Source organism: Pollachius pollachius (assembly GCF_949987615.1).
Source record: "Pollachius pollachius genome assembly, chromosome: 1".
In the NCBI taxonomy this organism is placed as follows: Eukaryota; Metazoa; Chordata; class Actinopteri; order Gadiformes; family Gadidae; genus Pollachius; species Pollachius pollachius.
The window spans coordinates 28,489,698-28,505,690 of record NC_136934.1 but is presented as its reverse complement, the minus strand read 5'-3'; the positions used below and the strand labels follow the sequence as shown (position 1 = coordinate 28,505,690).

General features: G+C 44.0%; 1 protein-coding gene across 3 annotated transcripts in view; it reads right to left on the bottom strand.

Annotated features, from left to right (window-relative positions):
• Positions 1-287: 287 nt before the first annotated feature.
• The window catches only part of LOC307075993 (kinesin-like protein KIFC3), a 39,890-nt gene continuing 24,184 nt past the window's right edge, over positions 288-15,993 (bottom strand). For all 3 annotated transcript variants that reach the window (XM_079736800.1, XM_079736801.1, XM_079736802.1), the window contains 14 exons: positions 13,252-13,317; positions 12,876-13,013; positions 12,492-12,689; positions 12,041-12,214; positions 11,446-11,593; positions 3,383-3,513; positions 3,172-3,283; positions 2,881-3,062; positions 2,559-2,663; positions 2,326-2,456; positions 2,120-2,240; positions 1,672-1,801; positions 1,317-1,546; positions 288-1,205 (listed from right to left, as the gene is read on the bottom strand). In XM_079736800.1, coding sequence (XP_079592926.1) covers positions 1,080-1,205; positions 1,317-1,546; positions 1,672-1,801; positions 2,120-2,240; positions 2,326-2,456; positions 2,559-2,663; positions 2,881-3,062; positions 3,172-3,283; positions 3,383-3,513; positions 11,446-11,593; positions 12,041-12,214; positions 12,492-12,689; positions 12,876-13,013; positions 13,252-13,317 — 1,992 coding nt within the window. In that variant the 3' untranslated portion in view covers positions 288-1,079. The remainder of the gene's footprint in view (positions 1,206-1,316; positions 1,547-1,671; positions 1,802-2,119; positions 2,241-2,325; positions 2,457-2,558; positions 2,664-2,880; positions 3,063-3,171; positions 3,284-3,382; positions 3,514-11,445; positions 11,594-12,040; positions 12,215-12,491; positions 12,690-12,875; positions 13,014-13,251; positions 13,318-15,993) is intronic.

The following is a 15,993-nucleotide window of genomic DNA, read 5'->3' as shown; positions in this document are numbered from 1 at the left end:
ACAAATTGAAATGTCTTTAAATACACATTAACATGAATCCAACACAATAGCCGTGTTTACATGGACACTTTTGATCCAATTTCTAATCGGAATAGATCTATTCCTATCATGCGATCCGAATGTACTATATGGCATTTACAAAAGTGGTAAGCGTACGTTCATGTCTCTCGCGGACACCTAAAAAGAGGGGTGGTGCGCACATCCAAAGGTAATCCACGGGTGCTAGACAATATTATTGAATACAAGAAAAAAGGAAGGTGCACACCTGACACATCTGGACTCGCTGCGACATTTTTATGCATTTGATTTTAATGAAAGCCCAGCAGGAGAGAGCTTTTCTCTGCCTGCTCCTTCAATTAAGGACAGTTTAATATAAAAGACAATTTTATACAATATATAAGTAGGGGGTCCCCGCTCCATCTCTCCATCAGTTTGGGGGTCCTTGGCCTGGAAAACGTTGAACACCCCTGCTCTAAAACACAGTGGTATAAGTTAAGCTCACAAAACACATACGCAAGATGTGTTAGACATGGAACTAAATGTTACTATAGTGGTGCCCAAATCCAAGTCTTATGAAACAATGTCCCACTGATCTATTTATGATCTCCAACATTATAAAATCCACAGCCAGCCTATACTGTATATGTGAATGATTCATGGTTTGCACCTTACTTACTCATTGAGTATTTCTCCCAATCTGAATCCCTGTATAAGCACTTAACTGGTTAGTGAGGAATACTTGTGCAACCTCTCACTGCTTGTGATTCAATTGCAGGAAACCACAGCTTGGTTTAAGAAAGGCTTATTCAAACAGAGAGAGAAACATTGTTTTGGCACCGCAGTTCAAGAAATAATACTACATGCTGATTCGACCATTATATAGAGCTAGTACACAAAAACTACAAATCTCAAGGTGTAATTCTGGTGTCATGCAGACAGTTCCACAGTTATAGCCCTTAAGCGGAATCGTTCTTTCAGCATCACAGCTGTTAGCGCCTGGTTTTGGGTTGATGTTTCATCTCTGGCTTGTTTTGGAAGGCATTGCGTCCCTTGTCATCCTGAAGGAAATGAGTGACCCGCTAGTCGCATTGGGCTGCACCCGATTCAATCTTCCTGGCTGCAGGACCAAGTTCCACCCTACACACCTTCTGGGCAAACTTGAGCGAGCACAAGGTCTCGCCCACATTGCTTTCCAGAGCAGACACCTTTAACAGAAGAGGAAGAAGATCAAATTAATGAAATACTGATATAATGCATAAGAGAATTATGGATGTTAACATGCTATACAGGAAGGTGGTTGGAGGTTTAACACAAACCTGGACGACCATGGCTGTCTTGTTGCCTTTCCCAAGGGAGTCCTGCAGAAGATAAGTGAGACGGGAGTTCCTGAATGGGATGTGGGTGTGGTTGCCTCTCAGAGCCTGGATCACATCCCCAAGTGCCAGCAGGGAGCGGTTTATATTCTGGGCCTCTTTCAGCCTCTCCCCCTCTGCACCAGACTTCCACACCCTCTCCGATCCAGCCAGGTCCACAAGGTTTAACTTGCCTAGAGACAAAGGGGAGTGTGAAGGTAAGGAAATCCTGGATGAAAATATTTTATAATGTAAGAGATTTGTTAAAATCAATGGTTCACTGATTACTAAGAAGCCACGCGTGCAGCAGGGGTCTCACCTGTGGTTTTTGAGCCGTTGGCCAGGTCGGTGCCGTGCACGGTGATGCAGAGCAGGGCGTGGGAGCGCGAGCTGTGCTGGTTCATCTTGGTTCCAAAGGTGATTCTGTTCCGACGGGCTTTGGCCAAGACCTAGAGAACCACCAGAGAAAATGTAGTGGGCTGCTGACTTGAAATTTAAGAATCACATTATTTGCGGATGTAACATAGTGCAATATAATTCTCAATTTGTATGTATTGCCACATGAAAATAAAAGTGAATGAAGAATAGATGATCTGAAAGAGAAAATGATGTTCTAGAGTCTGTTGATCTTGCTGTCCCGGCGTGCAGACTGCAGCAGAGAGAACAGTGCATTCCCAGGATGACTGGGCCTGTGCTGCTGTTTGATGAGCATCTTAACGTCACTGAGCCAATAATGAATTCAATCAAAGTGGAGAAATGTCTGTCACCTTCTTGATGTGTTGAAAGCCTTTGACCTCTGTGACCCTGAGACCTGGCACATGCAGCTGCCCCGTTCCATCAGGATTGATCTTGATGTCCAATTTCTCTCCATCCTTGCTTAGCAGATCTCTGTGGACCAAAACAACACAGGCGACCACTGTAGGCTTGTGTTCCAGCCAAACAAAAGGCATTTTTCACAGGAGGGTGCCTTTACCTCAATAGCTCGTTGTAGATCTCCACAGAGCTGACGTTCATGGTGTAAGACCACATGTCCTTGCGCTCCTCTATTTCATTGAAGAGGTGCTTCAGAGCCCGCTGGTTAATGCCAGGATTCTCAACTGAGCCCTGGAAATCAAGCCCCCCCAAAAAAGAGGGTTCAGCCATTCATTCATGAATTGCTTTAAACTACTGAATACATGGAGATGTAGCTTGATGTCAGAAGAGTACCTCCATAGTGTAAGTCTTTCCAGAGCCTGTCTGTCCATAGGCGAATATGCACACGTGATAGCCATCGATGCATGAGGTCACAAGAGGCCCAATCTCTTGGAAAACCTTAATTGAATAAGATAGAGACAGAGAGAGAAAAACAAGAGTTATGTGAGGATTATATACATCTACTTCTAGAAGCTTGTAATAAATTAAATTAAAAAATTTGGCAAGATTAGGATATACATTCCAGGTGATAACTCTCAGGGTGTGTGATTTCTCCCCACGCAACAATGAGACTGAAGTTTCACCATTATCTCTGCAGACATTCCAACATGGGTACCTCTTCTTGCGTGGCCTGGGGGTGGAAGACCTTGTCCAGTTCAAAGGCGCGAGCCTTTCCCTTGCTGATCACCGAGAGGGCTGACTTGTTTTTGGGGTCTGTGGTGACCACCACCGCCTGACCCTCCTCCTGCTGGTCCTCCTTCAGCATGGGCTTCACACGACACAGCACGCGGATGTTACCTGGAAGTAGGTCTAGTGAGCGTTCTGTGCACAACAGGTCTGAACCCAACCATGCAGAATCCCACTAAAAGGCCGTTTTCCCCTTGTCCTCTTCGTCTGCTTCCATTACCTTTGAGCTCGACCAGTTGTTCGTGGTACTTCCTACGCAGTGCCACTTCCTTCCTGTATTTCTCCATAAGGTCTTTGTTGGCTTCGGACATCTCATGGATCGCTGCATTGATCTGCGATCCAAGGGCACAGATGACTCTTATTGCTGTCTCAAAACAGAATCCATGAGAGCTGTCAGCATGTCGTTAGCCATTCATGTCAGGCCTGCTAACCTGTTTCTTGGCATCGCTGATCGCCGCTCCATAAAAGTCTGAGAAGTTGCGGACCTGGCTCCTGAGGCTCGCGTAGTCGGTCTTCATGGAGCCCAGGGCGGGGGGGAGGGCTGTCAGTCGCTTCTGCAGGCCTGCACCCAACAACACCGGCCCCAAAGAAACCCATGTAGTATTACATGCATTGACAGAGTCCTACCTCGTAGACACAGAACAGGTACCAGTATGATTCATGAGGTATGATTTTTGATGCTGTGGGTTGTAACTTCAGTCAGCATTGACTTTGTTCCATGAAATCACGGACATGGGAAGATACGAGCTATACACAGAGTGGATAACACAGCGTCTTCTAATCTAACTACTATAATAGCAGGCCTATCGCACCAGTTACTCAAGTTACTCATGTGCGCATGTGCCAAGCAGCCTGCAGCTCACACACACAGCACGCATACATACACTGCAAGCACGCACAAACACACCACATACACACACACACCGCACATTCGCACGAACATACAGGAAACGCCAGGGGTGGAAAGTAGCGAGTTTTCTTTCAATATTCGCTTGGTATCTCACTATGGGACACGCCCCTCGCGCTGTCCCCCAGAAGCAATTTTACACTATGCCAGTCGTGACTGGCCAACAGACGTGACGTCTGCTTGCAGAGGAGGGACTCCCCCCTACTACATAAGTCCCGTCGTCACGTCATCTCTTCAGTCTTTAACCTCTTCTCGCTCCTAGAAGCACCTCTCGGACAGAAGTTGTAGACGGCCTAGCCTACCTTCCCAGAGCGAGCTAACCCCTCGGTCACCGAACGCTAACCTACATCGCTATATCTGACCTCTGTGAGGCTTAAAGCTAGACTGTCACCAAACAGTAGCTGCTAGTACCCATACTAGCTGCTAGTACCCACACTAGCTGCAATCCACGTGTCCAAGCTGGCCTGTCACCAAACAGCGGCTGGTCATAAGCGGAAAGCGGAGACCATGCAGTCTGAGGTTGAACCTACCCTAACCGAGGGCTCGGGGAAACCTCAGACAAAGTCCTGCATGTGCGGGAACAAGATGTCGGGAGCAGATAGCCACACCGCTTGCATTCGTTGCCTTGGGCTGGAACATGCCAAAGCTGCCCTTGCCTTCCCGGCCACCTGCGAGCATTGTGCGTGGTTTTCTCATAAAACCCGCAAATGCTGGCTAAATAAGCAGGCGAAGCTCTTCATGGAAGATCCGGTAATGGGGGTAACTGACCCACCACTACCAGAGCTAGCAGGAGGTTCCCGGGGGCTCGTCGGCCCACCGGGCACCAGCTGGGGATCAGAGATGGACCTCACCGAAGCTTCCCAGCCGCTGGAGTCGACTCCACCCGACACTATCGAGGCTAGCCTGCTGGCAGGGCCTGATGAAGCCGAGGGCGGTTACTCCGAGTCGGGGGAGGAATCTATTAGCCTCGGCTCTGATGACGACGAGGACGATGATCCCTTTTCCCCCCGCACCTCGTCACCTATGGTGGTAGGCGGTGCGTGCAGCGTGGACCTCCACGAGGCCTGCAAAAGGGCAGCTGCGAGGCTGAACATCGAGTGGCCTGAGCCCCCGGTGGAGACCGCCACATCTCGCTACGAGGGCAAGCATTTACATTTACATTTAGCAGACGCTTTTATCCAAAGCAACTTACAATAAGTGCATTTGTTACAATAAGTACATTTGTCATAAGAAGTGAAACAATATATCGCTGTCGGTACAGTAAAGATGTTCATAGAACCAAGTGCAAGTATTACAATCGCTAGGCTAACCCATTCCCCATGTAAAGCAAAGATAGCAGCTACCGTAGATGCTACACAATTAAGTACCTTGAATAAGTGCAATGTACAAGTGCCAGGACGTACAACATTCAATGGTGGCTGTGCATTGGTTTCTATGCAGAGTCGACGTGAACTCTGAACAGGTGAGTTTTGAGTCTTTTGCGGAAGCTGGTGAGCGACTCTGCGATCCTGACATCGGTTCCACCACTGAGGTCCCAAAACAGAGAAAAGTTGTGACTTTGCTGATCGACCTTTGCTTGCTCTTAGCGATGGCGGTACCAGACGTCCAGCTGAGGTAGTTGAGCGGAGGGATCGAGCTGGGGTGTGTGGCTTTACTAATGCTTGGAGGTAGGCAGGGGCAGTTCCATCGACTGCCTTGTATGCCAGTACCATCATCTTGAATCTGATGCAAGCTATTACAGGGAGCCAGTGGAGGTCTCGGAAGAGGGGGGGGTTACATGTGAGAACTTTGGTAGGTTGAACACGAGGCGCGCCACCGCATTCTGGATGCGCTGCAAGGGTTTAATCGCAGAGGCAGGGAGTCCAGCCAGGAGCGAGTTGCAGTAGTCGAGGCGGGAGATGACCAGTGATTGGACTAGAAGCTGAGCTGCTTCCCTTGTGAGGAAGGGCCGGATCCTGCGAATGTTGTAAAGTGCAAAGCTGCAGGATCGGGCCACCGCAGTGATGTTTCCGGTGCAGCATAACTGATTTTCCAACACTACACCAAGGTTTTTGGCAGTTGGAGAAGGAGATACAGTGATATTCTCAACAGTGACCAGTAAGTCCATGTGTGGGCAATGTTTCCCTGGTATTAGGAGGAGCTCAGTCTTGTTGAGGTTAAGCCTCAGGTGATGGGCAGTTGTCCAGGTGCTGACTTCTGCCAGACAAGCGACTCCCAAACCAGCCTGCTACTTCCAGACTTTCCCTCTCTCAGCCAAGATCCCTGTCCAGGGTGGATCAGGGTTGGATTGGGCCGGTATGGAGGAAAAGGGGTTCTCCCACCTGCCTCCGGTTGAACCACTGCTGGCGTCGCACCTCCACCCCACGCAGAAGTCCGCCATGACTTTGGCGAGCCCTACACTGCCGTCCAGAGCCGACTCCTTCCAGTCGTCAATGACCGAGAAGGGCTATAAATCGATGGCCACGACGGTGAGAGCGCTCAACGCATCGTCGCTGCTTCTGGCCTACCAGGCGGAGCTGGAGGTTGACATGTCATCGTCACCCACCCGAGCCCTGTGAGATGAACTGTGCGTTGTGATGGACCTGTGCCTATGCCTTCACAGGAGCGCTGTCCAAGCGTCCGGAAGGGCCATGGTGCTGATGGTCGCGCAGGAGAGAGCAAGGTGGCTGAACCTGTCCAGTATCTCTCTGAGGGAAAAAACCCAACTCCTCGACGTGCCTGTTGACCCGAAAGGCCTGTTTGGCCCAGCGTACGGCGTCATGCTAAAACGCTGGGAGGAGAAAAAGAGGGAGGGTGAGGCGCTGCGACTGTGTCTTCCCAGAAGAGCGCCTTTCCCTGCCAACGCACCTGGCCAGGAAACCACACGCACCCGGGGCAGCGCCAGGTGGCCATGCGGCCCCTTCGGCTACTCAGGGAGCCATGAAGAAACGGCGCGCTACCTGAGGCGCTGCGACCAGGGGGGTACGGCAGGCCCGGCCAGACGCCGTCGCCGTCCCCCCTAGATGTTCTGTTCCAAACCCGGTTCCAAAAAGGGTTACAGAGGGCGTGTTACGAGCCCTGCAAAAGGGTTGCAGAAGGCCGTTCGGCGAAGGAGAGAAGGTTGACCTGCAGAGAGCTCAGTGGAGCCGCAGCTGTGTCTCGCAGACACATGCATGTGTATGAGCACACGCCAGTGCCCAACATCACATGTGTCCCCCTTCCCCAAATCATTGTTCATTAAAAATGTTTGCCAGCGTGCATCCAGGCCGAGGGCGCAGCTGCTTGTGAAAACAGAAAAAATGATACTGGCGTAGTGTAAAATTGCTTCTGGGGGACAGCATGAGGGGCGTGTCCCATAGTGAGATACCTCACTCATATATCAGAAAACCTTGGTTGATTTTTTAACTCTAAGTTACATTTACTCGCGTTCCTGTAATTGAGTAGCTTTTTTGTGTACTTGTAATTTTTTAAGTTGTTTTTAAAATCGATACTTTTACTTTTACCTTAAGTATGTTTATTTTGAAGTATTGTAATTTGCTACATTTTATATCACCCTCGTTACTGAGTAAAAAATAAAAAAGGAAATAAAATAAAATAAAAATCGCGGACAGCTTTTATTTTTACGGGACAACACCGAAAACTACTGCAGTGGAAGGGAGGAGAGAACAAACTTGCGCCAAAATCAAATGGCAACGGTCATGGAAACAGACGACCGCAGAGACGATATGGAAAGTAGTACAGCTGATGGTGAAACCGAAGTGAACCCCTGGCCTTACATAAAGGACCACTTCGGTTACAACAGCCGAAAAGGAAACAGCATCATTATGCAATGCAAATGTGTTTGCCTAAAGAAGTGGAAATAGCATCATATAAAAACTCCACGTCCAACCTGCGCAAGCATGTAGAGGCAAGGGAAATAATACATGCAATGTCAAAAAGACATTGCATGCATGGCATTGCTAACGCTGGTTGCCAAGGCACTAGCAAGCTAGGTAAGGGTTAATATAATGCGACACGAGGTGTCCAGTTATCAGGAATCCACGGCGGTTCTCGCATCCACGTCGTCTCCACGGCGTCTCCACGGACGCCGTGGAATAAGTTATTATAACCTTTTTTAAATTAAACAGCGGTCTTACTCACCTTTTAATGAGATAACCATTGAAGTTTAACCAGAGGACATTTAGTTAAGCCACTTGATTTTACTACTATCGTTAATACAGCTCTTGTGTTACGAGCGCCATCCTGTGGTGGATGTTTCATGGCAGGATATTTTAGGCTTTAGAAATCACATATCAACACTGTTAGTTAATGACGTCCCATTCAAATGGCAACCTGTTTGAATGTAAATAGGGATATGACTCCATACAGTTACATCAAAATTAACAACTGTGTGAATGTTAAAGTCATAGTACACTTGAAATGGGGTTGTATGAGGTATGCTTTCCTATGCAGAGTCAATGTATTACCATATTGGACAACGCTCAGTACTGTAAATTTATATAATGTAAAAGACAAAATGTGATTTTAATTTAAGCTACGAATGTTAATATTTTAAACTCTGTGTTTAATGAACACAACGTTGATTTACATACTGATTAAAGACAGAGAAATAAAACTCTTTTCAGACACAAATAATTGTCTTCTTGTTTAATACGTCCATGTTGCTGAAACGGGAGCTTAAGGCTAGCCTACTTATCTCTTGAAAATGTATCATCAAGACGAAGGTTTCTGTATCAATGCTGTTGTCTTCTGATGTGATGTGAAATCTTTGCTCCAAAGTATTTTTTAAAAACGAATCTAAAGTATAATGGCACAGTATACATCCATTCATGTGTGGCGACATGATTCGTTTAATTTTTACACTTAAACTTGTAAAGGTGTTGCATTAATTAAACAAAACTAGTTTGAGATTGATATCCCCTTGTCTATAATGCCCTACACAAAAGAGACCCCCGCCCCCTCCCGCTGTTTAAAAGTAACTAGTAACTTGTACTTTAAGTTCATTTTATATAAGCTACTTTTTACTTTTACTTAAGTAGATTTTTTAGACCAGTACTTTTACTCAAGTAAAATTTCATCCAAGTTATCATACTTTAAGTAAATCATCGACACACGCGCAGGTAAGAACACACACGCACACAACACAGCGACACTCGCCTAGGTAAGACGTTATGTTTTTAAACATAACGTCGCACGCGCACACACCGCAGCGACACTCGCCCATGTAAGACGTTATATTTTTAAACATAACTGCTCCGCCATCAACACACATGCCCATGTAAGAACACACGCACACACCGCAGCGACACACTCGCCCAGGTAACGCGTTATGTTTTTAAAAATAACGGCTCCGCCGTCGGCAAACTCTCCCAGGTAACACGTTCTGTCTATAGACTGTAGAAATTGCGATAAAAGAAGGGAAGAGACAATTTCTCACCTCGACAAGCAACGCCGGGTCGTTCATTTTGTCATATAAAAACCGTTAAATTCAAACATCGCACCGACAGGTATATCAACACAGAAGTCACTTAATCTTAAAGAGACAGTGTCCCTATAACGCGGAACGAAAACATGTCAATAACACAGTATGGTGAGTTATGTCTATAGTCCACCACAAGACTACACTTTGTTGCTCAAATGTAATATTACCCTCCTCCTTGACCCTTCCGAAATGTCTTTACACTTTGTTGCTCAAACTTAATATTACTCTCCTCCTTGAGCCTCCCCAAATGTCTTGCGATATTGATACCCCCCCTCCCCCCTGCGGACTGCTTTAGTTGTTTTATTTTTCTTATGTTTTGTGTGTATTCCCGCAGCTATGGGACCATAGCCGCGGGAACGTATTCTCAGCAGGGGGTGCTGGAATAAAAAGCTCAGCCTGCACTTGAATCGCAACTCGCTACATTGATAAAAAAATATATAGCAGCGCAGCTCGATTACACCGATGCAATATTGTGCATGCGCGCAGTCGAAAATCGATTGCTGTGTTCACACCATTGTTCACATCCAGCTGCTCACAGAACAAGTTTAGCGCACCACCGATCCCCCTCACACTTTTTCAGAAAAACCTTTTCTTTCATGAAAAAGAGCATTAAATAAATGCTGCGTCTCAAAATGCCTTGGACAGCAGCGAGGATGACCCGCTTTGCCACGGGCCGAACAGTGAGGAGCCACCACAGCCAGAGTGAACGCAGCGGGGCAGAGGAGTGTGAGGATTGAATAGTCTGTGGTGGACACATCAGTTCGGCCTTTTTGCACTACTGTTTAGTGGCAATGCAGTGTTTTATTCTATGCCTTTTTATTTTCGTATATTATTTCAATAAATACAATTTATTTATTCATAAAAACAAGATCTGGTCTTCAAATCTTTTTTCCAAATATAGGTTGTCTTACAATCGGGTTTGTGTTTATATATTCGGACCAATACGGTATACGCATTTATATGAAATATAGAGAAAATCATGAAACACAACACTTAAACACAATGAGATGAGATCATTTGTCAATCAAAAACCGAAAGGAAGTTTTAATAGAAAGATAATTCGGAGCTGATTAGCCGCAGCTTTATAATAATAACTGGAGCATTAATTATGTCTGCAAAAATCTTAACTTACACACAATACACTGCTGAAGCTGAACATTTTTTTAGGAAGAGGGATCAGGGGTGCTGCAGCACCCCCAGCACCCCTACTTCTCGCGGTACTGTGTGTGACTGTAGGCTACTGCTGCCTGACTTGGCCAGGACACTGGAAGAGATGTTAATCTCAATGATGATTATTATTTTCAACTAACCAATAGTAGTTGCCTTGCATTTTAAAATGTCAATGCACTTTTCATCCCTGAATAACAGTAAAAGCTATTTAATAATTGATTTGCATGCATAGTATACTACACTTTCCATTGAACAATTACCCCTGTTACCATAAATTGACAAATTTTATAATGTAATCAAATGCTCACATACTAGCTGCTTTCAGACACACGTGCACGTCCTGATATTCTCCTGATGGTGTGAACAACATATCCTGACATTTGTACCCTGAAAATCTCCTGAATAGTACTACTCCTAAAGTAGTATTTTCTCCATAGGAAATGTAAATGACCTTACATGTGAATGAGGAGTAGAAAGTCAGTATTTCTCACACCACTTCAGTGGGCGTGTTGATGACGCTTCTGCATGCCATTCAGTGGCCCCCTAAATGATAATCAGCCTGTTGCCTTTTGTTCGCTGAATGATTTAAAAATATGTAAATGTTGGCACTGCTTTTAAGAGTAATTTGTGGTGAACGAATGTTATACGTTGTAAAATGATGTTGAATGATGTAAAATGTTATTATATTAGCGCTCAGAAATTTGTTATATTATTGACTGGGGTTTCCACATTATTGCTATGGGTTTAATTACAACTACAGGTTGAGCGTGCGCAACACGCCCGTGAAAACTTTGGTAGTATTTATAGTAAACAGAATGGCAAAACCCAGTGTAGCACGAAGAGGTACATTTGGTAAGTGGTTAAATACTACAGGTTAATCTGTTAACGTCAGATACAAAGATGAATCAATAAAGATGATCCATTTCCCTTTTTAATCTGATTCCACAGTAACTCACTGAAGAACTGCTCCTGCAGGCTCTGGAAGTGCTCTGTTGAGCAGGAGGAGGCGGCTTTCACAGCCTCCTCCTTCTTCTCCTCCAGGTGGCCGATCTCTGTCAGCAGCTCCTGCCTCAGCGCACTGATCTCCCTCTCGTACGCAGCGATCTGGGAATATCCAGGAGGCAATCCTTCATCAGTCATTTATTAATTAACATCTAATTTCATGCATGCATAAATGACCCCCATTCCTGGTATGATATTGATGCTTGTGATCAATTCTACCTTTTGGGCTTTTTGTTGATCCTCTTTTTTTTTTAATAAAGGCAATGAAATTATGACTTGTAAGAGCTACAGGCTAAAATACATTAATTGACCACTAATTTAATCATTCTAAAACATAAGGAAAAATATTATAACAGTTACAGCATACAGGCATATAAGATGTTTCAAGAACTGGAAAGATTATTTAAGTAAAACAAATCTCAATATTGGAAATCTTTTTGTCATCAATTTTCTATGTTCCACTGCCGGCTCATTAATCCCGAACGTAATCACTGTGACAGCGTTCTCTGTTAAAAGCCGTTAACAACAACATCAGGCCTCTCCTGGTACCTTGTGCTGCAGATTACAGCTGTATTCGTCAGACTTTCGGATCTGTTCCTCCAAGTGTTTGCATCGTTGGTCCTGAGTGGACAGCTTCTCAGACAGGAGCTCGTTCTTCTGCTTGGCCTTGGACAGCTGCTTTACCAAGGAGGGGGACTCCACCTCAACCGTCTGGGTTACGAACTACATTTGAACGTTTAGGTTTGATTACTTTATTGTCCATCAACACTGACTCACATAAAAAAACAACCAACAAAACAATGATATATAGATCAACCAGTATAGGAAAAAAGTGGTATGAGTACAATACTGATAATGTTTGATTATTTTGATATTGAGGATGCTAATGGAACTGGCATTATTGCAGGTGTTTTTTCTGGCCAGAGGGACACATCCAAGGATTCATGGATAACATAAAGACACAAAAGGCTCTGGAAAGTTTTCACAGATCATGACTAACCTTAACCAAAGGCTCCTTGCCTCGTTCTCTGTCCAGCTCCAGCTGAAGCTCTCTCACTCTCTCTTTGCGCTTCCTCAGCTCCTCTCCTCTCCTCCTCTCGCTCTTCTCGCTCTGCCTCTCCAGGCGGGAGAGCTGCTCTGCCCGCTCCTGCAGGCTGCCCTCCAGCTGCTGGATGCGGCCGCGCAGGCTCTCGTTCTCCTGGTAGTGAATAAACATTTGTTTTAGTGTGGGTTTTTGTATCGATAATACAAAGTAGTTTGTAACACAAAAATCATAAAAACGCTGTGATGCTGCTATACCATGAATTATAATAAAACATGGATACATAACATCTGTAAACTCAGGAGGTGCTAGTGTGTTCGCCTCCTGAGTGTGTGTTATCACCTTCAGTAGCATGTTGCTGGACTGGGAGGGGATGGCAGACAGCTGCTGCAGGAGGCCTTGAGTCACACTCAGGCTCTGCTTCAGACTGTCGTTCTCCACCGAGAGACACAGCACCCTCTTATCAGAGTCGGTGGCCCCCTGAGGACGTCAAACAAGGAGAATGTGTACAGATGCATGTGCAATGTTAACGTGAAGCCCATTTATAAACAAACACACAGCTTTGATTCATCTACTCTGGCATTGGAAGACTTTACCAGAGTATTGTGGACTCAGAAAAAGAAAATGCATGGTGGCAGGTTTATTGATGACTAGCAGAGGGGGGGAGCCCATCCAATACTGATGGTGCTGAAGAGGGACAATAGTGTTGAGGACTCACTGAGGCAGCTCTCAGCCTGGACAGCTCTTCTTCACGCTCCTCAATACCGCCCTTCAGATCGTCAATCTAGGAGAAACCAGAGGTAGGAGCAATGTGTTGGCACATTAATATGTTCATATTAATTAATGAAAAAATTTAAGTCTTTTTTTCACACTTTGAATCTGTGTTTTATAGCTCAATGCATATTAGGGTTAGGGTTAATATAATAATCTGATAATAATGAGGAAAAATAACAGGTTATTATACTCTATACGGGGTCAGCTTAGCTCAGGAGGTAGAGCAGTTGTCTTGTAACCGAAAGGTTAGTAGTTCGATCCCCAGCTCCTCCTAGCTGAGTGTGTCCCTGAGCAAGACACTTAACCCTAACTGCTCCTGACGAGCTGGCTGTCGCCTTGCATGGTTGACTCTGCAGTCGGTGTGTCAATGTGTGTATTAACCGATAAGTTGCTTTGGATAAAAGCGTCTGCTAAATGCCCTAGTTGTAATTCTCTACTTTTATAAAAATACAAAATATCCACCATCATTTCAGGCATTGAAAATAAAGCAAATCAGGGAATTAAAATATGTTTTCATTACGCTATAAAAATATGATTACAATAGATATTTTAAATATTATAACATCTGATTTCGGAAAGGTGGGTTTTATTGTAGGTCATTGAGAACTAGAAAATGCATTTCCTGCAGAAATTGTGGTGAGTGCTGTAGTACAAAGTGAGGTTGAAAATATTTTTTCATAAAGCCACATAGATTAAGACATGAATAAACGTTAAATGGCTTAAATCAAGTGAAGGGATTTGGATAGAGTTCAAAAGTCAAAATGGAGTACACAATGTAAACATGCACACCATTTAAAAAAATGTAAATGGTTGGAAACAAATAAATTGACAGCTGAATGAAAAGCGCAAAGCATTGCTAAAAATGCAGAAATGTAAAAGGAATTGAACTGAAGAATCTGAAAGGTCAAATGTATTGCCCTGCCCTGCTGAAAAATCAGAAAGGTAAAATGCTGAAGTAGAAGTAGTAGCAGTAGTAGTCGCTGAAGTAGTAGTAGTAGCTGAAGTAATAGTGGTACTAGCTGCACAAACGATATGCCTTATGAAAGGTATGGTATTGATTGATGTTTGTAGAAAGAATTATAATAATCCCACCTGTTTTTTTTTTCAAACCAGCCGAAATTGTTTGTACTCGCCTAATGCTAATTTTTCCAGCCTAACGTTATTAAAAGTAGTGCAATTGGGTTGGGGAAATCGCCCAATCTGGCAACGCTGCCTGAATGTCGTAAAAAGTAGTCCAATTGAGCAAGAAAAACTGACCAATCTGGCAACACTGCCTGTACGTCCTCGCACTTTAACCTCAGCGTAAATCAATGAGACCAACTGAAAACAAGTCGACATGGAACTTAAACTGTGATTTTGAAAAAAGTATAAAGGTAATCGCAATTCTGTTATCAGATTATTGAAGATACAAGTGTGTTGATTTGTTAAAATCTTTGAACGAAGGTTAACGATAAAATATTGGCCAAGTTACGAAGTCTGAAGTAGTAAGTGTCAGAGCTCTGCCGTCCTCCCATTGACTTCCATTGTAAAAAATAGTATTTTTAAAAGTAGAATATCTTAAAAAGTATCAAATATTTAAAGAATCTGAAAAGAAGCGCACAATTCCAAGCTAACATGTACATTTTAAAATTGGAATGGAGTGTGTAGGTTGAGGAATTGGGGTAGGGGATAGGTCCCAAAGTTTGTAGAGAATAAGAAAGAAAGAAAGAAAGAATAAAACTTAAGAAGAACTAGAAATTGCATTTCCTGCAGAAAATGCGTGTGAATGCGGCCGGCTGAATGAAAAGCGCAAAGCATTGCTGAAAATGAAGAAATGTAAAATTAATTGAAGTGAAGAATCTGAAAGTAGTAGCTGAAGTAGTAGTAGTAGCTGAAGTATAAGTAGTAGTAGCTGAAGTATAAGTAGTAGTAGCTGAAATAGTAGTAGTAGTAGCTGAAGTAGTAGTAGTAGCTAAAGTAGTAGGTAGTAGCTGAAGTAGTAGTAGTAGTAGCTGAAGTAGTAGTAGTATGTGAAGTAGAAGTAGCTGAATTAGTTGTAGTAGCTGAAGTAATAGTAGTAGCTGAAGTAGTAGTAATAGCTGAAGTAGTAGTAGAAGCTGAAGTATTAGTAAAAGTAGCTGAAGTAGTCGGTAGTAGCTGAAGTAGTAGGTGTAGCTGCCCACTTGGAATTACCACACAGGAAGCAGAGAGCTTCGACTGGTGTTCGACTTTAATTCTCTCCTCCTTTCACCACTGGCATTTTAACCGTGAAAACTATGAAAATTGACAGAAATACAAATGCCATAGTACCAGGTTTCAGTAAATAATACATAGAAATCATGTTCACATTTTAAACTTAAACAAATACATTTTTGTAAACTCAAGCAATGAATTTTACATGAAACTACTGTTTTTAAACCATTATGAGTTGCAGCTCTTATTCAAATAAAATAATGGCAGTTTTAATAAATTAACCACTCTTTTTACAATGAATACACCATTAGTCTCCTAGTACCTCCTTCTGTTTCCAAGGGCGCTAAGTTTGAGCTCAGCCTGCTAGCAGCCCGTCTTCCTCACACACACACCTCGCGGTAACAGTCCTTACACGAGAAATACAATGACACAAAAAACACGGAGTGAACCACAATAAATAAACTTTTACAAGTTTTAACACAGGATACGACATGTAAATAGTTAATTTGCATGT